Source organism: Sturnus vulgaris, chromosome 20 (assembly GCF_052056855.1).
Source record: "Sturnus vulgaris isolate bStuVul1 chromosome 20, bStuVul1.hap1, whole genome shotgun sequence".
NCBI lineage: Eukaryota > Metazoa > Chordata > Aves > Passeriformes > Sturnidae > Sturnus > Sturnus vulgaris.
In genome coordinates, this window is record NC_142262.1 from 3,250,975 (window position 1) to 3,274,230 (window position 23,256).

The 23,256-nt window shown below is 39.8% G+C and overlaps 1 protein-coding gene across 3 annotated transcripts in view; it reads right to left on the reverse strand.

The window, feature by feature from the left end:
• Positions 1–23,007, reverse strand: part of HELZ (helicase with zinc finger) — an 86,092-nt gene extending 63,085 nt beyond the window's left edge. For 2 of the 3 annotated variants that reach the window (XM_014882702.2, XM_014882701.2), the window contains exons 1-4: positions 22,884–23,007; positions 5,611–5,838; positions 3,878–3,914; positions 383–507 (exon numbers count right to left, since the gene is read on the reverse strand). In XM_014882702.2, coding sequence (XP_014738188.1) covers positions 383–507; positions 3,878–3,914; positions 5,611–5,820 — 372 coding nt within the window. In that variant the 5' untranslated portion in view covers positions 5,821–5,838; positions 22,884–23,007. The remainder of the gene's footprint in view (positions 1–382; positions 508–3,877; positions 3,915–5,610; positions 5,839–22,883) is intronic. The other variant, XM_014882705.2, reaches the window with a different exon arrangement.
• Positions 23,008–23,256: the final 249 nt, after the last annotated feature.

Consider the following 23,256-nt stretch of genomic DNA (forward strand, 5'->3'; position numbering starts at 1 on the left):
CAGAGTTCCTGAAGTCCATTTAAAATGGGGTCAGGTACAATTTAGAATAAGCAAGCAAAAGTTCAAGATTTTTATTATTCTTGTCAATCCCAAAATATGCAAATTTCTTTTACATTTCCTGAGGATTCAGGGCCAACAATGAAAAAACTTTTCAAAATCTCAACAACTCTGAAACACTGCTTATGCAACAACCTGGCATCCTGATGTGTGCCCATATATTTATCACACCATTTTCCACACAAATCATTTTTGTTGCAACCCGCCAGTGAAACACATGTTCGGAAGTTTCTTACTAAACAGATTTTTTAAAAGAAGGAAATACAAAACTGTTTGGTTTTTTTTTTTTTTTTTAAACCACGTAGATTGCAGCAAAGCCACTTACCAGTGATTCCCCCATCAGTGATTTGGAAAGAACATTAGACACAATTTGCAGCTTCCCTTTGAGATGCATGCAGCAGAGCACTGCCCGCAGAGATCCATCGCCCTTGGCCAGCCCCTCTCCCAGCACTGCAACACAAACCAGCCACTGTTACCTCAGCACACCATCCATGTAAGTCAGATATAAGTTTTAAGTCATATATACAGTTTTCCTTCACCCTTAACAAGAAAATAAAGTCTGAAGCTCAGGTTAATTCCATGGTTTATTGGATATAAATTAAGTAGCATGTGCTGTTGTCTAATATTAACTTCAAGCTTGTCTCCCACCAGCTAATAAATGCTGCACATGAGCTCAAAAAAGGCTGCCATATTTACATGCTAAAATAGACATAAATATGGGAAGGGTAAATTCACATATTTGACACAGACACAAAGGACCTCCTCTCACAGAAAGGGTAAAAAAGAAATAGCAACCAACAACCTCCCAGTAACACAAACATGCTCAGGAAGATCCATTCATGCTCACAAAACACATGCCCTGTCGTTTCCAAAAATAGCCAACCTCCTCATGGGCAATTCCTTCTCCTCTAAAAGGGCTTTTATTCACTAATGCTGCAAAGTGTGGCATATAGGAACGATTGTCTGAGCCCAGAAATTTACAGGCTCCCCATAACAGAAAACTTTCTGAATGCTTCCTAGCACAGGATCAGCAGCAAGCAGTGCCAAACACTTTGTGAACACTTCCAGCAGGGACAGGATTTATTTCACGATACAGACGTGCTTCAGACAAGCTGCAACAACACTTAATCACACGTATTACCTGTCCACAAAACGAAATGCCAGAGTGACTAAAAAGCTTAGCAAGCTAAGTGTGTGAATTGAAAAGAAGGCTGGACAGTTGTTCAAAATTAAGGAATTATACAATAACTGTCATTGCAGGCAACATCAACATCTGTCTTTATACTGCTACTCATGCAGATGCAAACAGCCCCTCTTAGTGCTAACAGGAATTTCACATTCACCACAACTTCATGATTACATTTTAGAGTAATAAATCAAAATTCCTCACTCAACAGACGTTCACGTCATTAACAGAAATTGCATGAAAGACTCAATAAATAAATAATCCCACAAAACATTTAAGCAAAAACAACCAGGCATCTCTCCAAACTGCAATGGTAACTAAATCCGTTTTTATAAAGTGCCTCAAAGACTAGTCTGAATTCACCACCCCAATAGTACAGACCACATTGCCAAAAATAGAACTTACTTCCCAAATCAGAAGCAGAAGCACCAAAAATAGCTTTAACATGTCTGACAGTTTGCTATTTTAATCTCAAAGATTAAATCTCCAATTATTATATTTCATATCACTATCTGTGTAATATCACCAAGTTAAACCATACAGTTGCATATAAAAAGTTGCAACGCATTAACCACTACCCCTTGGGAAAGATTTGTGGAATAATTGAACAGATTTTAAGCTATCATCATTCCCTGTAACACTGCAAGCAGCATACTATAGAGAACATGTATTTCTCCAGCTATTCCAGAATACACTGATCATTCAGGTTCAAATAAAACCATCATAGCTGTGCAACATGTCAAGTCTTGTAAAAAGGCAGAAGAGCAGCTTGAATAAAGCTTTGCCCATTACAAAAAGCCTGTGAGTATCAAGGAGTGTGAGTATCAAGTAGTCCATGCTAAGGTTGTTTCTTCCCCACAAAAATTCATACATAAAACCAAAACTAAGACCTTCTGGAATCATAAATGCAGATACTCTAAATGTCAAGAGCTGGGCTACAATTGATAAGTACACATCATGGAGAACTACAGCCAAATCATTCATTTCTATATTGATAAAAACATGGTGTATGTGTATATATATTTTCCATATATATAAACATATACACAACATTTTTGTATAAATACATAAATATGGCACTAGTAATTTCAAAAATGTCCTCAGTTTTAGATCTGGAAAATAATATTCTGGTGCAGAATATCCTGGCATGAATTAAGTAAATTAACATTAATCTGGATGCTATTTCTTTGTTAACTAATATACATTTAAAGGCTGTTGTTTAAAAAAGATGCTAGAGATCAATGGTCCTATTCCACCCACTTCTATGCCTGTCCAGTGAGAGATGACAAGCAGTTACCATGACAGTTCCTTTGAGATACTGACAACTGACACACACACCAAGAAAAAGTTCCATAGATGAAAGTCACCCCGTCCCCTATGACAAACCCATCAGAGCTCATTGATGAGAACACTTTCATTAAAAACAGCATTCTCCCTCCTACCTCCTTTAACCATCATTCAGCTTTCCATATGTCTGTCACTTTTATTTGCCATCATAAAAGACAGCTCTGAATTTAGAACATTACACCCCTATAGCATACATCAATAAGGTAAAAGAAAAATTTTTAAATAGCATACATCGATAAGGTAAAATAATTTTTTTTTAAATTTCACACTATTTCAAGAATTGTACTGATTAAGCGACAATCAGACTTTTTGAAACTTTAATTTTACACCTACAGAAAGCAAGTTTATTTTTCTTAGTCAATTTTTATGGACCTTTACAAGCAGGCTGCAGAGTGCCACAAACTCCCCAAACTATGTCTTGACTATCAGTGAAAACAACCACATTAAAAAAAACCCCAAAACAACACAAAACCCACAAACCCAGAAAGGAACAATTGAAAGATAATCATTGCTAGCATAGGAATGTCAGAAGAGTAGATCACAATCTGTGCAACAAAACTGTCACCTGAAAAAACTTCCTTTAATGTTCAGGAATAGTTAAAGAATTAAAACCAAAAGGTGGGATCTACCCATCTTTTCTTTCCAAACCTAACTGATAAACTCTGTTCCAACACTTTCCAAACTCAGTGAGTTCTCAGTGAATTCTGAATAATTTGCATTATAGATGAACAACAGAGAGATTAGGAAAGATGGATAATTCCTTCAAAAATACCCAAACTGAACAAGGCAGTGACACACGAGAGGCTCGACTTCAAAGTGACATAGGCACATTTGGAAGTTTTAACAAATGTGCATCATCTTGATTTTCTCTGAACTAAGTCCCAAATGCAAACCAAAATATCTACCATGTCCCTGGGAAAAAAGGCAGAACAATCAGCTTTGTCTTTGTGTCTTCATCTTGGTGACAATCCTCACATCATCAACTCTTCCTACATTTGTGCACTGAAATAACTATTAGCCAAACAGCATCACTGAGCCAAAGACATGAATTTGAGTCCAGGTACTTGAGTAAGAGCTGAAAAATAGTGAGATCTCTCTTTAAGGGGGAAAAAAAAAAAAGGGGGGGGGGGAACAAAAAAGCAGAAAAAGTATTATAAAGCAGATATATAATTTTAAATAGGAAAAAAACCCACTGTTAGCAAACTAACAAATCTGGAAATGTTTTAAAAATCCAGACAACTGACTGCAATTCATAACACTATGTAATAAAAAAAGAAATAAGCATACCATGCCTACAGTCTTCATCTGCTTGCCCATACTTTTTCTGAAAGGTAAAACATGAAAAGTTTAAAAAAAGCATTATTCCAGTTAGCATAAACAACTACATGATTGAATTATAAATTTTGAAAAAATTTTTAGAAACCATTACCTTGTCTTTTCCTGGGTGGAACATGTAAAGAACATAAGTCACATGTCAATTATAATATAATTAATTCTTAGAATGCTGACTTTTTCTCAAATTCTCAGCATTTGGATATTTTAAAAGAGGAGCCTGAATGGGCAAAGGTGTGTGTGTTATATGTTTGTAGGTGGCTCAAAACACCTGGGAAAAATATAAAACTTGACTTTCAAGATGCTGTTTGTTTTTTGATCTTGCACTAATAGAGTTATGTTGAAATTTTAAGATATGCACGTTGCTTTATTCTTTTCAGTAGTTATTTGAAAGATTTTTTTGTTTAGCAAAACAAAAGGAAAATTTGGATTGTTTTTGTCTTTTAAGGCTTTATGTACCTATATAATTCAAATCTTTAATAGGAAGGTTTTGATTTCAAGTATTTTTCCAAGCCCCTGCAGACTCACTGCAATAGTATCCCTGTGATGAACATCCACATAGGTGCCTCAGAGGATTTTCAAAGAGTGATGTCAGAAATGTATTAAACAATCCAAGCACCAATCTGCATATTGGCTTACAGAAATAATTTTGAGAAGTCAAGTTTGTGATAACACAACTTCACTTATTTGTGAATCTCTTTCCCTGAGGAGCCATAAGATAGGTCACTTCTTCATTTAAGAGATTTCCCAATTCTTGTTTTGCACACTGAATAGTCCAATCCAGCTATTTATTTAAAGAATGCTTAAAAACACTCCCTCAATCAGATGGGCAAGATTTGTGTTAAAGTGGCCCAGCAAGGTCTTGTGACTTGGCCAAACTTTTTCCAGCTGGGATGAAACTGCTCCTAATCAATACATGAACATTTGGAGTGGACAAGGCCATATAAATCTGTAATACAAAGGTAAGAAAAAGCAGGTGGTAGGTTTAGTCTTAATCACAGAAATGTCCTTTTTTTTAAGAAGCTCTGATGTTTTAAAGGAAGGACAAAACTTTGGCAATGGGGTCACCTGTAATTCAGGGTTATGCCTCTTGCATTGCATTTACAAACCTTTACAAAACCTGTTTTCACCCAGCCACAAAATATTCAGTCTAAAAGTTACATCTTTCATCAGATATGCTCTAGCCTAGCTCTGGAAAGCTGGGATTAAGCATTAAAAGACTAATTTTAGGCCTATGCAAATGGTGCTAAAGCATGGTATGAAGCTGGTATGAACCAGCTACCTCGATTCTGGCATTTCTTAACTTTGTTTTTTTGAGTGTTTTTATTTGTGGAAACTTTAATTTTGTGCTCTTTAAAGACAAGGTAATTTGGTATGTAATTCAGCATATGTACTCTAAACCCAGCTATTTTGCCTTCCTGGAATAAATATATATATTTTCAATTATTTAAGTATTTTTCCTTATTTGTTTAGAAAACTGTGATTGAGAACCAAACCAAGAGGTTCCAATCCAAAAATAAATGGATCAGGGAGAGCTACAAGACAGAAGCCTCACAGATGCTTTAGCAAGAGGGATTCTGTGGGCAGAGCAACACGCCAAAAATTCTGAGTTGCATTTAAATCTTGACAATACAAGGTATTTGACTTTTCTTTCCAGTTCACTAGATACTATAAAGAGTCACACTCACAAGTTGTAAAAAGGAAGCAATTCTATACAGAAGAGTCTCGATTTTGATGCGGTCGAGTTCTGCCTGGCAGGGCTCCGGGAGGTGAGCTGGGGGGTACTGGCTGAGGGAAAGGAGAGCCTCTGTGCAATGCTTCACTGCCACTTCATAATCCTGCTGCTTAAGGGATTCACATGCTTGTTCACATGCCTTCTCTGGTCTTCTGTCTGCCATGACTCAGGGACAGAAATCCTAGAGCGGGGGCAGAGGGGACGATAAAACGTTGGTTAGCTGTGGAATGGCACTGACAACTTGCCAACCAACTTCCATTCCCGTCTCAAGGTGCTGCATCACATCCCCCTCGTGCTATGCCACTCACATTTCCTACACCAAGCTTCTCACTAACTGATTTCTTCCCAGGCTTTTTCTCCACCACTCCCAGCTCTTGGTTTTGATTCTAATTCAAGAAGGTACTTAAAGCCCACAACTGATTTTAAGAACATAAGTAGGGGTTTCAAATTTTGAAGTCAGCACGGATTTAAAGATGAGGCTTTTGGGTCTTCAATGGCAACACGACCTTTGCTTTGGAAGGAACACAACTCATCCCCTAAGTGCTGTCCCTGAACCTGCAGCCATGTACTCCACACCACCATCTCTTCCAAGCACTTCTCACCTACACTGGGGAGGAGGAGACACTTCCTCTGGGTGAAGGACAAGGATGAACAGGGAAGGACAGGAAAAACCAGGGAATCAACAGCAAACCAACCACTTGTCTCTTCCTTCTGCTGGTTTAGCTACATTGATGGCTGAGAAAGTCTAGATGCTCCTGCCACACCAACACCTTTGTGCAGATCCTTTTAAACAATTTCAAAATAAATATTGGGGGGGTGGGGTTTGAGATAGTTATAAAGCAAATCTGTCCACAGACAGACATTATCTGCCACTAAACTAAGACAAATGGTTATCCACATCTGAACCAGCAGCAGAAGAGCAAAGCACTTATACAATCCCTGTCCACACTCTCCCCTCATTGACATGTCTGGATACACTGTGCATTAAACCTGACTTCACAAAAATGGGTTCTGATAACTGAAAGAGGAAAAAATCTCAAGAGTTCTCATTTTTGCTTTTAGCAAGCAGCATATTGTCAATATTTGTGATTAGAGATCAACTATTACAATTGTCTCAAATAACTACTTTTAGTGCATTTGAAAAATTCACTGTTAAAAGCTTTATACGTGGTATTTTCAGATTTTCAACCAAAGGTAAAGTAACTTCAAGAATTTAAAGCCAAATAAATGCAATTTCCTCATATGAAAAATAATCCATTATCCCACTTTTCCCATTAACACGTGCCTAAGCCAACATTTAGAAGAAATGTAAACAAGTCTTTTCATACATTGTACAACATAGTGTTCTATGTGTTCCCTTCTATTCTTAAATTTCCATTCAGTATCAAAGTAATTACATAAGGGAATACTGATTTTTCAAGACTTAAACCAGCTTCCCTTTTACAATACTAATATAAAAATTTCTCATTTAAAACAATAAAAAAAAAACTTCTCTAAAATGAAGGAATGTAAGCATGAATAGTTTGCAGTTATCCTGGTACAAATCTGTGACGTGTGCCTCTTTCTTAATAACAGCCTTACAAAATATTACCTCATTCCTCCAGATATTTCTTCTTCTGCTAAAAATAAGTCCACATTTTCAAACAATAGGAACAGGCAAGTAGGTTTTGCATTTCCATACATATGAGTAAATTCATTCATGAGGTAATTCTATTAAAGATTCTGCTGGATCACTTAAGCACATATTTTCAATTACATAAATGTTAGGTATTCTTAAGTTGTACATGCAAGGATCTTTTCTAGATATAACTAAAAATTGTACTGGTTTCCACTTCACTACCATTTTAGGCCACTGTGTATTTCACAAATCTAGGATCTGCTTCCACAGTGACACAATAGTTAATTGATGTTTTTCTCATGTACATTCTGTTTTCCTCCTAAGGGACTGAAAATAGAGGACTCCATGAACTCTGCTGTACTTTTGATTTCCTCACTTCCTGGCTGACATATAACCAAAATTCCTTTGACCAAAAGGCTGAGCAGAGCTTCTGTGTGTTTATTCCCAAAGAGCTGATTAAACACAGATCCCATCCTGAGTGACCTGGCCAGCCCAGCTGACAGATTTGAAAGCTCTTCTCCTCCAGCATGGCACAAGGTAAAAGACAAAGATGTTCCTTATCAATTGCCTTATGCTGACTGGTTGGAGAAATACTGAACTCATCTGTTTGAAAAGCTGGATTTTATACACCCAGCAGGGCCCACACAATTTCTTGGGTCAATTTGAAGACTCCAGAGTACTTCAGAGGACATAACTGACCCTGAGCTAAATCCTGTGAATTAAGTGGAAGCAAGAGCAGTAAGGACCAAGCTGTTGGATAACTGGCTAAACTGAGTCACACCAATGATATTTCAGAGTGTAAAAAAATCCACTGAAATCACAGTGCATAGGACACACTGATAGATAAGGAGCCACTGCAGTGTAATTTGTTTGGTGAAAAAAATCAAATTACAAACAAAATAACAAACAAAGCCAGTATGTGGACAACATATGGAAAATGATGCTCTCAGATTTCATTTCAATCCCATCTCCAGCCATACATGCAGACTCAAACATGCACATTTTTTTAGGTATTTGTGTCATCTACATCAGACTCCAATCCAGGTGCTCTAGACTGTTCCTTGCAGACACCTCACTTCTCCTGCTGACCTCAGAAACATTTTTTCCTAGTTTTGATACCCTAAATCAGCAACTGAGACTTGTGAACGTGAATTACAACCACACTTCTTAAAATCTAGTCTGCTGAAGTACCTGACTTACGTGCATTTAAAATCATTCAGAGCAGTTCCTAAGTCCCAGCAGGACCAGGAGGGTGATTGTTCCCCTCTGCTGGGCACTGCTCAGCTCAAGTCCAGTGTCCAGTTCTGGGCTCCTCCCTTCAAGAAGAGCCTTCAGCCCAAAGAGGGGAAAGGAGCTGGGGAAGGGGCTGGAGCACCAGTGTGACCAGGAGCAGCTCAGGGAGCTGCTGGGGCTCAGCCTGGAGAAAAGGAGGCTCAGGGGGGATCTTCTCCATCCCTACAATTGTCTGAAAGGAGGTTGTGGCCAGGTGGGGATCGGGCTCTGCTCCCTGGGAACGAGTGACAGAACAAGTGGAAATGGCCTCCAGCTGCACCAAGAGAGGTTCAGGTTGGATGAGGAAATATTTCTTCATTGGAAGAGTGGTTAAGCATTGGAATGAGCTACCCAGGGAAGTGATGGAGTCACCATCACTGGAAGTGCTCAAAATACAAGTGCAGTTCACAATACAGTTTAGGTGGCACAGTGGTATTTGGTCAAAGGCTGGACTTAATGTTCGAGGTCTTTTCCAACCTTAAAGTAATCATAGAATCATTAACAGCCAAGGAGCAAAGGCACTTGTTAAAAGAAATTTATTTTCAGTTCTACAGGTCTTTATTTTCAAGATTTCAGGCATATCAACATTCACTCTTAGAGCAGAATCTATTAGATTAGAACTGAAAGCTGAAGTGTCACAAGGCCTGTGCTATATTCCCAACTCTCTTTGCAAAACTGAGCAAATTACTGATGAGCTTCACTTCTGTTTGCAAAACTGAAATGAAAATATTAACATGTAACAGAACAAACATCAGGATTATTCATTTTCTCAAAGAGACCTGGAAAACCCCATGCCAAAAGAGTTCTAAATCCAATTCTGAGAAATAATTTATCCTCTAGTGAAGTTTAATCCATCTTCAAAATATTGAAGAACCAGTAAAGAGGCATATTCCCACTATCTAAAGTTGCATATCTAAAATACGTGGACATACCTAAGAAATTATATATAGAAATATATAATCTGGCATCATACTTCGTACCTCAAAAAAACTCCTGCCCTTAAGTAGGAGAACTTACTGAACTTCCATTTCATTGAAAGCCAAGCTGTACTCAGCTTATCTTCCACAAAATATTATTTCAAAGAAGTTAGAACTGGTTAGTTCCAACTGGTGTAACTTAAACTTTGGTGGCTTTTACAACTAACCATGACAATTTTCTTTTTCCCCCCTACAATTAATGATATTCAGGCTCAATATTCCTAATGAGTATTCCACCTTCTTGCCAAAGGGGTTTTGTAAACAAACATGGAAAAGAGTAACTAAAATCCAATCTCCAAATAAAGCTGCATGTTTCCCCTCCAGAGCTGCAGAGGGTGCTGGGAAAGGCAGAAGGGACAGCTTGAGGAGGAAGGGTGACAAACAACGTGATCCACACAGTCATTTATTTCCAAGTAAACATTACGCCTGCTTGGTGCACAGGAGGCTCTGAAGAACTACTCCACAGTCTGATGAGTCCAACTTCAAATTAAAATCGATGTAGGAGGAGAGAACATCATGAACTAAAATTCCAGTGCTTCACAGCAGTTTAACTCATGACTGTGCACTTCCATGCTCCACATCTTATTGATGTGTTTCATGGAATCAAAGGGTCCATACACTAAGATAATAATAAGTCAAAGCATGTGACGGTTCCTAAAAAAATTTCAAACAGATGCTTTTTCAATTCACTGTAAAGCATCTAGCCAGATAATTCTTGCTGTACTTCATAAACAAACAGATTAGAGGGCACAATGCTGTTCCTATTAATGTTACTGGCAAAATTCCCAATGTCTGCCAAGACAGAAGGATCAGATCCAAGGTCTCGCATGCCAAGCTGACAAACAGTAGACAAGTCAGTAAATATTTGCATATTTTAACCAAACATTAACATCTCTTGTAAAGATTTATGCTAAAGCAATGATGTTCAACTTGCAGTCCTACAGTGAGACTGGTAGGGATTTACTGTCAATTGAATTTACTTCAAGAGCCACATCCTGGGAATCGCAGAGTGAAGCAAATGAATGAGACCCATTGCCATGGGGAACATGCAGGGGAAGAGCCTCTCCAGCTGCCTCCCATTACAATCCATCCTTCAAACAGTTCTGCTGAGGGGAAGAAGCACAAAATATTCTTTGCCAAGGCCAATCAGCCGTGTCCTCCTGTTAGCAGCCCGCTGTCCTGCGGGAAAGGAAAGCAGGAGATGGATTTGCCCTTCCATTGCCTATTGCAGTCAGGCTGGCTCAGGCTCCCAGACAGAGCAGGGCAGGAATTCCACTCATCCTGCCCCTCTCTACAGAAATGCAAGCACTCTGTTTCCCAAGCCTCTGGGATGTTTCAGCCCATCACATACACTGGAAAGGCTGGCCACTGAACTGGAGAGAAGTTTCAGACATGTAATAAATACAGGCAATACTCAAGAAAAGACAGCTGGTTTATCAGAACTTCCCAGCAATTCCTTTTAAGAGCAAGAAGTGACCTACTAGATTTATATATGAGGTTGGTTACACAGCTGGCTGCTCTGCCCTTCCTCAGTAACTTCTGAGCTTCAAGTCAATTGGAACTGAATTTCCCAGAAGTCTGAAGGGTCTTGAAGATGTTGCAGGTTCAATGAAAAATGTGTAACAAGACACATAACAGAGCCAGGGAAAGGTTAAGTTATAACTCAACCTCTTATTGATACCAAGACATCAGCTACCCCATCAATTACTGCCACATGCTGCCATTTACCATCAAGGGCTGCAGCAAAGCGTCACTCACCAGTGAAAGAAAAGTCTTATTTATTTTTCTTGCCCATAACAGTCAATGCCATAGGCTGCATTCATCAGTTTAACTGCTCCAGGATCCATCCAACAGTCTCCAGGTTTCACTAAAGCAGAGTTTCCAAACTTTTTAGACTACAGACCCAAGCAGTGTACATCCCATCCTTTTCTCGAAGTTGTTACTGGTAAACTGAGATGTAAGCAATTCACACATCAAAAATTTGTTATTTCCATAATATATCCAAGTAATATTTGGGAAGTCACAAAGTTGGTATGGCTACAATCCCTGTGATTAACAGTTTCCCTATCACTCAACATTATCAAGAAAAAAGTAACAAAATAATGTAGTTTATACAGGTATGGAAAGATCCAGAGTTTAATCTGAATTACTATATTGAATATGACACAATAAAAAACTTAGCTACTGTGAGCATGCCAACATTACAGTTAGAAATCACGGGCCACTGGAATTCAGCTATTAAAACTCTGCAAACAAACTGCATTTGTCAGTCCACACAATAAAACAGTAAATAGTACATCTGCCCACTGTTGAATCCTATTAGAGACTTGCTCTGGTACCTCTTGTGATCCCATCTTAAGGCATGCCTGCATCTCCACCTGTCAATTGGTTTTGTATTATTACCAAATACCACTAAAATACCTTTAGATCAGTAACATTAAATTAAATATCCATTTATTTTCCTTACCTATTGTGGTAAAATAACCCAATCTTTGAGACAAAAGAATAAAATAAAAACCCAAACCCATTTATTCAAGCCTCCAGAATTGAATAAAATAGAGCTGCACAAAATAGAGAAATGACTTACAGAGACATACAGAATAAAAATGCACTTTCCTTGTGTCATGACATATACATCATAAATAATCCCAGTCTAAAAAATCAGTTAATAAAATGAGAGTAGATAATGACAGTGCACTGTACCAGCATCACAGAGAGGAAAAGGATGGTGCATCTTTCATACACGGGGTGCAAGAAAGAATCATATTAAAAGAGCTTTGGGCTTTTTTTTTTTTTTTAAGAAAAATATAACAGCAGAGATCTCATGGACTCATTTATTGCAATTATGGCTGAAGTCCGTAATAGTTAAGGAGTTCTCAGAAATGCACTGCACACCTTACAGAACAAATACAAAAGCCTCCACCCTTGAGAGAGGACAATCTAATCAGTTTTCTGAAGTAACTGAATTACTTTGGCTAATGTTGTACAACTCCAGGCAAAATGACCCTACTTTCAATTCCAAAAATGATGTTAAATCTGAAATGGAGCATAGAGAATGAGGCAAGCACATTTCAAGGTTTTATTCTATAGCATAACAGCAGCAAGAATCCTGCTCCAAGGCCTCTGAGGAACATCCTATGCCTGTCTGGGGATGGGAAAAAGGGGAAAGAAGAGATTCATGATGCCCCCAACCATTAAACGCTTAGACTATCCTTCCACATTGAAAAATCAGAGACAGCACCATAAATTAGGTGATCTCTGGCCACATAAATGAAGCTTTGAGTCGGATCCTGAATAAATACAACCACGTTTACTGAAAAAGGAACAAGAGCCTGTGGGTGGCTTGTCATTCACATAACAACAGAGGCAACTGAGATTAAGAGCAAATGCCTTCTGCATCTGGATCCTCTGCAGGCTTTAAACCACTTTACATATATCACAGATAGTAACAAGTTACATTTTTTGCATGCCAGTTATGACTTCAGTACAGACTACCAAGTGATTATTAACACTTTATTACCTTTACTAATCTCTTTTATTTTCATTTTGAAAATAGCAGCAAAAGGACAATCTGTGCAGCCAGCAGCAGCAACACTCAGACATGGACAGACTGGCTATCTTTGGCTCAAAATCTGGAAATAATTCATGGCCTCAGCACTTGCAACCATCCCTTCCACCACATCCCTATTACCTTCACATCTTGCCTTTAAAAAGATCCTTTTTCACACAGCTGTCTGAAAACATCACCTGTCCTGATGAAGCTAAGCAAAATACCTGGCAAGCCAAAGCACAGAATCTACGTGACATGTGCTGGTGCTGTCTGAAAGCCATTCACAGCCAACACAGACAAGGTTCCTATTTAAACAAAGCAAATATATACACACATATTGCATTCATTAACTTCACAGAACAAATACTGGGTTGTAAAGTTCGATACTCTGAGGTTGTGTGAGGACAAAAGCATCTGTACAAGCTTATGCTGGCCTCTTGTGTGCCTGCATTATTATGATATTGCCTTTAATTGTGTTAGTTACATAGCACATTTTCCAAGGGCTACCTGGTGGAATGAGCAGGCAGAATGGAGGCTGCTGCTAATGGGCATCCAGTGAAATACTTCAGCACAGGGGCTGAGGCTTTATTTACTGCATGCTACTCAAATCTTATTCAGAAGACAGCATTGGAAAGTTTTCATTAACTTTTCAATAATGCCTACAATACTGCGACCGATTGCTTTACAAGAATGAAGATATCTTTATCATTCTGACAATATTCCCATTTCACAGAGAATTAAGGCAAAACAAGACAAAAGTTTCTAAAAACTTCTAATATTCCCATTAAGAGATCCAGAAGTGATTTCTCCCCATTATGCTCTGCCTGTACTGTAGAGTCTTTTTACATGACCAACACAGAGCACCTGGTGTCTGCAGAGTGACTTAGGAACATCCAGCATTTCTCTACAACACAACATGGGAAAATTCATTAAAAATACAGAAAATGAAGTGTAGCAAAGATGAGGCTTAAGTAGGATTTGCCTTCTCCTTTTTTGCTATTCCCTACTCCATTTCAGAAACAGCTTCTAATTTATGCAGACAGCAAAACCGTATTCCAACAAACAACTGTATTACCATTATAAAATAAATATGTACCCACACTGCACAGCCTCCCTTCTATTTCTTTTGAATACTTTTATTTTTCAATCTCTTTCTCTTCATTCAACCACCCCCATCTCTACATTTATTGTAATAATTCTGCAAAAATCTGCATTTTGCACCTTCTGTTTAAATCCAGTCACTGCTTCCTCTGTGCTGCAGGAAGGTAGAGCTGGGAGGAAAGAGAAACTTGGTATCAGGAGAACAGAAAGGGAATTTTCTGTGCTCTCATTTTTATCCAAAATCATACCAAAGAGGAATGCAGGAGCCCCAGCCTTCAAATTACAGAGATATCCTGTTTAGTTGAGGCTGAAGCATATTCACTGCAGGGATTATCTTTTACATTTGTACTTAATGCTGATTTGACCAACACTGAGAAGATTTTCACAAGGCTGACCACAAGTACATCCTTGGCAGAAACATTATACAATAACACATCTCAACTTGTCACTACAGGTCATTAGATTATTTCTTTTCTAATTTATTATGAACACAAGAAAATATTTTGCCCAATTTCTAGAAAAGATGGAATCATATTGGCAGAATCTTTCTCTCCTCGACAGCACCCAGAAAGTCAAGACTATGAAAGACACCTACCATGGGAAATTTCAACCCAAATAATTAAAATCTGGCAAGCAATAACCAAGTGAAATGAGGAGTATGTCATAGTGAGCATCAGGTAACATAATAATAGGTGGTGCTTCTGCCCCACCTAAAGTTTTTGGCTCCTTCATAGAAAATCTTTACGTAAACAATCTTTCATAATAACTGGTTAACAACAGGAATTTGTACTTCATACACCTCTATGTTCACACTGCTTTTTGAGAATAGAGTTTCTCACACTTACCCAAGATGAGGGCATTTTAATTGAAACATTGTCCCATGGTTACCATTTTATCCCCCTAACAACATCACCAATTACTTACTTTGAAAAAATGCATTAGAAAAGTAATTTAATCTTTGCTTCTCTTAATGAAGTTTGCCAGAGAAAAACAAAGGGAGGAATCACTGCACGACCAGCCAGCTCTCCATTGAGCAGCACCAACCTACAGGACTCAAACCCAAACATACTTTACAGAATAATATCCATATTCTAAAAGCTGGTTTAAACACAACAATCCACAGCTTTCCAAACTATGCCTTGCTTGTGTCAGAACGTTTCTTCTCAACACTTGAATAACAGAACACAACTTTGTTCCTGTTTCTGCACTAGTGTTTAGTAATAATTTTGACCAAAAAATGGACACTACTCATCTTAAGGACTTACCCAGTCCTGCAACTCCTAGTATTATTCTCCACTGAGTCATAAGGTAGTGCCAGAAGTCCTCTCTGAGAAATGTCTGCTCTATGATATATTCAGTCACTTCTGTGTCGATGTGACTAAACATGTGTCACCTCATTTTCAAAATGCCAAGCAAGTGCCAAACTATGTTCCCAAGGAATGTAAAGGGGAGTCAAAGAAGATTCCCAAGCATCATTTCAACACAGGACACATATCACTAGATTTACAAATATATTTCAGAAACTTAAATGCAAAAACACTTCACAAAGTTTTCCAGTGCTCACTGAACCTGCCACTCATGCAGCACTGTCTGCAGAGAGCACTTGACCATAGTTCATTTGCCAAATTCACCAATTTAATCAAGTCTGAGACAGAATCAAAATTAGCAGTTCCTAACTCTCAGTCTCATGTTCAATTCACAATTTCATCTAATACAGCTGTATTTGGATTTCAGAAACAGAAGTGTTTTTAAACTAGGAATTATTTATCACAGCATATTCCCGTTTCAAAAACTCCATGCAAACTCCTCCCCACCCCCAGCAGCTCAGCAGCTCCAAAGCTCAGTGGTCCAATCCACATTTTCTCTTCTTAACAGGATATTGTAGCAATGCTGAAACAGTCTTCTCTCAAATGTCAAACCTTCACTTTTCCACAAGAACTTTCTCCACTCCTGACATGACCTAATACTGCAAGGCAACACCCTCCTGGGAGTAGATGTAGCTGAAAAGCACAGCTTTGATCCCCAGGGCAAGGGCAGATACTACAGTATATCACAGTTTTACAGCTGGATAAACGGGGAAAAAAATAAAAGCCCCAAGTTCATTTGCTGTTTGAGATGCAAAATATGAATCACTCTCTCAATCCGTTCAAAAGGCAAAAGATTATAAAAAATCTTCCCGCTGAACATCAGGTACATTGCACAGGTCACAAACTGAGCACAGGAATCTGCCAGAATATTGTGGCACAAAACAGGAAAAATGTCTTTCAATATACCTCAGCCTTCATGGCAGCTTTATAATGAACTTTAATTTATTATAGTAGTGAATAATACTGTGACTGAGTTTTTTGTTATGCATTTACACAGTGCTTAGCACAAAAGGGTCCTACCGTAACAGATTTAATAACACAATCATGCCACCCACAGATCCTCCAAACACATCTTTCCCCAAACCATGCCTATTATGTAACTGTACATGGTATTTTTGTGCAGTTTTGAAAGTTCAAAGCAGTAACTAACCCTCCACCTCTAAAAACTGCTATCTTTGTTGTAAATAACTTTTGAAATTAATTTTTATATGACCGTGTTTCAAATAGTAATGGCATAATATAACTAAGCCTAGTTTGGGGAGTTGTCTTGTAACTCTGTATTTTAATTACATTAACCTTTCTGCATATGGATAATGCTTTTATAATGTTCCTGTTTCTTCTCCTCAAATGCCTGTCCATGGTAGTACCAACAGATTCAATTTTTAGACTCTTTCAAGAACAGAATATGGATTCCCAAGTTCTCCCCTCACAGCAAACCCTACGAGCAACACCACAACGTGTATCCAGAACACATTTCCCAATAGAACTTGCCCTCCTCATTCCTTTTGAAACGAACATTAGTGATTCAGTCACGTATTTGAAACCCCACTCAAAGAACTGCATCAGCAGGAATGAGCAACGATCCTGCTGTGGTTAACAGCATAATCCTGACAAAACTTGGGAAGCAGAGGAGCAGTGTCTAGCCCAGCCAAACAAATATAAACAAAGCTACAGCCAAGTAATATCAGTCAGTTCAAACGACAAAACAAATGTCCTGCACCATTCCCAACGTGTGAGTGTCTCAAGATATGGCCAGAGCAGTTACCTCAAAACCATTTGCACAAACAACTATAACCAAAAACATCACCAGAATAAAAGACCCACAGCACTGAGTTAGCACAGATTCTGAAGTATGCAAAAACCATTCCCCTTAATGACCTCCCCGTGTAGATAATGAGAGAAATCCAACAAATTCTGGCTCCCAAGATAGCAGAGGAGCAGAAGTAAGGCAGCTATCATGGCTGTTTGGGAATCCCAGCTGAGAGGGAATTTAGTCGAGACCCATGAAGGAACACTACTTGGGAACAGAGGCCAACGGCCCATCTCTGTCCTCCCAAAATTACCCCAGAAAAAAATTAAATTTTCTGTTAAAAATATACACATTACCTTATATTAAGTGAAAAGATACATAGGGAAGAAGTGTTATTTTACATGCTGCCAAAACCACTACGCTTTTCATTTGTGGCATTCTCCATTTATGATGTTCACAAAGATTTGTTACCTTCTTGGTTTGCTGAACCACTAAACATTTTCCTGCAAATTAAACACTCGTGCCACATTACTAGCAACCAAGATTCTCGAAAACAGCTCATGTTACAGATTTCCCTCTTGCCACTGGGGTCTGAAGGGCTATGAAAGACCTTTTAAGCATATTTAAGCACCGTCATTTTTAGTGTTTTGATGAATACAGTATTTTTGCTATATGTAACTATAGGGGAAAAAAAAAAAAAAACCCAGACTGTGAAATTCACAGACTGGAAGATCATTTCTAAGTAACACTTACCCTAACTACCATAAAACCAGCTCAGACGAGTCCACACAGTGCTCACATTTCTATCCTCCACTTCCTGCCGCTGCAACATTCAAAATTTCGTACCAAACACAAACCTACTGTTCTTTTTCTTCCAATATTTCATCATTACAGCTCCAAGAATCACTAGCCTAGCTACTGCTTACAAACAGGAGCATGAAACTTATTTCCCCAAACCACACATAAGCCAAAGATTCAAAACATTCACTTCAGACACATCGTTCTTCATGCAAGTGATATTTCCCAAGACTAACAGCAAAAAATGGCAAAATAGCTCCCAGTCACATCTCCAAAACATATCTCTATATAACATCACCTACAAAACTTCTTGTTACCAGCTCAGCAGCACTGTGTATCCACTGCTTCTGGGAAAACCTGTGTAGTTCAATGCTATTAATTCTAAATCACCTTCCTGCTAAGGTTCAAGCCTTCTAACATCTGACAAAGACTCCATGCCACTGAGAAAACCTGATCGTTTGTACTCATTCAGAAGTAGGATGGGGCCACAGTCACCACTCAAACTTTGTAGTCGTGAAATGGAACCTCTCAGTGTAGTAAAATTATAATTAAGGAGGAAAAGATTGAAAGCTATCATTTCTTATCTGGCTTTCTTGTAATAAGGCTGTAATTTGGTACTATGGGCGACTCTGAGAAAAGACTGGATAAATAACCAGTCCGTTTCTAATTTACAGCAATGTATTTGCATATAAAATAATATAGGAATATTTGGGTATTATGTTATAGCCCCATTAAATATCCTTTAACTTCAGCTGGCAGTGCAATAGAAAAGCAACAGAAAAACAAATTCTCACCCATGGGTAATTACAATCTCCCCGCTTAAATTCCCAATCCTTTCTTTTCCTACAGTAATATTCACTTTTCTGTGTTTCTCAGACATGAGGGATTGCTTCTGTTGGAAGCCTCACGTTGTAAACATTCGTGTGAAAAGAAAAGCTCAGTAAGCAAGACTGTTTTGGAATAAGGAACCTGAGTCACATATCAGTGTCACCATAATGAAATCCCCACAAGCTGGTCTGTTCCTGTGGAACAGCCTCTGACCTTGCAAACTCTAAATTTCCCTGTCTATGGAGTTTAGTTATTTTCTCCCACCCCAAAACATTTGGGAAAAACAAATGTTGATTTTCCCAGTCACTATCTCCAGAAGACCAAGCATTCCTTCCGATTTTTTTATAATTCCATACCAATGCTGTGTGGAAACTTTCAAAAAAACCAGTCTCTTAAAACATTCTCTCTTCCTTGTTGAAAAAGAATGGCAACAACATAAATTTGCACTAAAGGGACGAAGAAATCAAACATATAAAGTACTATGTCTTTAAATATATGCCATTGATACATATAAACATAAGTGCTGCCTTGCTGCCAAAGCCACGAAAGAGATAGCAAGACAAACAAGAACGAAAAAGGAAGGTCTTGTTTGTTTTGAAAATCTAACTCACAATCCTTCCATTTATGGGGGAAAAAAATACTTGTACCATATAGTGAAAACGAGATTTTGCCACAGCATCTCAGCAAAAGAATTGAGAAGGGATTGAACCGCTGCAATATGAGCAGGAGGGAGGGTTGGGATTACAAAATTTGGAATTTTCCCCCCCCATGATGAGCCACTGGCAGCGTTGCACAGAGAGGAACATTGGGGATCTGCTTCCTTCCAGGAAGAAGAGTTCAGCAATGCCAGGAGAAACGTCAGGGCAGGGCTGAGGCTCGCTGGGATTCTTGGCCTACTGATCCCCCAGGCAGGGGAATTCCAGCTGTCCAACCCCTCTATCCCTGAGCTAGAGCACTGTCACAACATCCCTCCTTCCCCTGCTCCAAGCCAGCTCCCACCGCTTTCCCCAGCTACTCAGGCTGTACACAGGGGATGGATTTAAATTAATTCCAAAGACCTTTTTAATTTAGATTTCACTCCTGCTACCAGACCTGTGAGGTCCCACTGACTTCAGGAGGGGTGGCCAGTGAGGTGAGAGATTCAAGGGTTTTAATAACCTGAATTGCTCCAGCAATTGTTTCTGCCATTACTAAAATGAAAACACCAAGAATAATGTTCAGTAGCAAATATAAAATGGTAGTAAATAATAAATAAAAAGAAAAACGAACCAACACACTGAAAGTCAGAAAGAATATCCAGCTATAAATGCAAAGAGGATTTTACTAGCAAAAATAATTGCCAACAATGGAGAAAATAATTCATCAGACTATTAAATTAACAGAATTGGAAAACATCATTAATATTATTGCCCAGCTCCTACTTGGGCTCTTTCATCCACAAGCATCAGGACTCCTTACAAGCCAGCAAGACTCACTATCCCTATTTTAAATTCCTTCAAAAGGAAGCACAAACAGGTGAAGTGATTTGCATCAGGCTCTCCACATCTCTCAAGCACTAGACGTGTACCTTACCCACGTGGGAATATCCTCTCTTCAAGCTCTCCAGACACTCTGACTTACATCTTTTGAGATGAGAATTTCTCTATGAATCCAGCCTTTGAGAAGAAGCTCTCTCCAAAGCACAGCCCTTCTTCTACAACCAGATCTCCTCACACTGAACCCAAAGCCCAGGAGGAACTTCACTGAAACCAGGGAGATTTCACAAAGGAAAAGGATCCTCCATGGCACATCAAGAAGCAGAACTGGGACAAATTAGAGAATAAGATGCTGCTTCCACATCTCTCTTTAAGTCTTAGTCTGATGGGAAGAGGTAAAAACAAGCTTGCAAACAAAAAAATCCCAAAATAGACCAAAAAACCCCAACAAAATCAGCTATTACAACCTTTCAAGTCTTTAAGCCATGACTTTAACAAGCCTGTACCACAGAAAAATTCATCTGGCTCACCTAAAAAGGCACAGTGCCTGTATGAATTTAAAAAAAAGGAAAATACACACTGTACATTTCGTAAGTCCAAAAAAATCACAGAGGTGAAGAGTGATAAAGGAAATGTCATTTCAGCTAGGAAAAATAAAGAAGTAATTTCTGCTTTCAGAACAAATTACAAAGAGAACTCAATTTATCAGTAATAACATAAAATGTTCCTTCACTTACCAATAAAGAAAAATTGCTCTGCTAATTAAAGCTCAACAAAAAAAAAAAGCTTAACTCAGCTTCTGCCACTCACAATTTCTGTGCTGTAAAAGCCAAGCCTACCAAAGTGTGATTCCCTGGGTTTGTACCCCAAGGAGGTGGAGGGAATGTGGAGGCCCCTCATACACTTTCCCCTCCTCTAAGTTTGAACTGAATGTTCAAAATCAGATCCTCACTATAGACCTGCCCAGCACTCCCAGACTGTCCCCATTGCAAAAGCTTTGCCATTAAAAAAAAAAAAAAAAAAGAGAAAAGAAAAGCAAAAGAAAAAAGGAGTTTTCATTCACAATCTGCTATGGCTCAAAAGTACCAAAACAACTGAATTTAACACACATTACTTTGAATCCTCCCTATTCTGCCTATCAGTTTTGGAAAATAATGCAAACTTGCCAAGCATCACTCGCTTATTTTTTTATTTTTTTATAAAGGAACGTGTGTTTTCTTACATAAAGAATGGCAGGTGGTGTATTTTATCTCTTATCTTGCTTCAATTACACCAATTATTAAGAACAACAACATTAGACGATGTCAACAATCCACACTCCACACCATCCCAACAGGACCAGCCACGCTGGTACACTCAATCTGTCAATGGGGATATCCATTTTCAGGGTATTTTTCTGTCTCACAACTGATTCTTTTATTTTTTTCAATGAAAAGTGAAATGTGTTCTTTTAAAACTTCCTCTGAAGCTCGCTGTACTTTTGATAATGTGAAAATCTTATTACCTTGTTAACTCTTACTCATTTTGTCATTAATTGGGAAGCAGCCTTGCAACTGTTTCCCTGCAGTTATTTCTTAATTTCCATCAATGATATGTTTAATCATGTTACTCTAATCAAACAACAATTGCCTAACAAAGCGCTGAAGCCAAAACAACTGCACTCCTTTGGAAATTAACAAAAGGACATGTCCCACTGCAGGACGGGAAACGCAGATCCTTCTCCTGCCTGGGGATTTGCCCTAAAAATATACATCTAAGTGTCTGCTGGAAGAGCTGTGTTGCAATGTGCAGTGGAAAACTCTCCTGTTTTCAGTTTCAGAGCTGATCCAGGGTATAAAAGCTGCTCTCAGGACCTGTGTAAACCTCTCAACTTCACTCCACTCTCCCTGCCAAAGCCTCCTGCAGAAAACAAAAACATAAGCTCATCTGCCCACCCTTCAACCGCTCCGAGGGGGTAATTTTACAACAGCTGTTAAATTCTTCCAATTTATTTTTCCATCCCTCCACAAACCCTACCTACCCCTTTTTTTTTTTTTTTTTTTTTTCACTTCTATTTCACCACTGTTATTTCCTGACCGTCTCTCCCGTCCCCTCCCGCCCCGCCCGGTACAAAAACAAAGCTACCTCCCACCTCCCCTGCATCCCCCCCGGAGCACCCCCGGCTGGTGCGAGGCATCCCCGGCTCTCCGGCCCGGCCCGGGGGCCCTGCCGGGCTCGGGGCCGCTCCGCCCGCCCGCGGGCCCCGGGGAGCGCGGCGGCGCCGGGGTCCGGCCGAGCGCCCCGTAAACACCCCGCGAGCGGCGGCCGCCGCAGGCCCTCCGCGGACACAGGGCCCGCTCCCGCCGGCACCGCGCGGCCCCCGCGCCCCGCACCGCCCGCCCCGCCGGCCGCGGAGCCCCGCGGGTCCCTCGAGGGCGCGGCGGGGCAGCGAGCGGCCGGTGCGGGCCGCGCTCGGTGCCCGCGGGGGCGGTCGGGGAAGTCCCGACTTACCTGTCATTACTTTCTACGCCATCTTGGATCCACTTGTCAACGTCCCACAAAGCATTGTGGGAAAGGCCGGCCCTCCCCTCGGCCCGGAAGGCGGAGGGCGGCGGTGTGAGGGGACGGGACGGGGCCAGAGCGGCGTTGGGATTGGGACGGGGACAGGAATGGGGTCCGGGTGGGGCCCAGGATCGGGACGGAACGGCCATGGGGACAGGGTCGCGGTCCGGCATAGGGGATGGGATGAGCATGGGCACCGGGACCCACTGTCCCCTCAGCCCGGCGGCCGGTGAAGCGCAGCCCGGGGTCCCTTCACGGGACAGCGTCCGGGGCCACATCCGCGCTAGAAACCGGCAACTTCGAGGGGTTTTCCGCCTTTTAT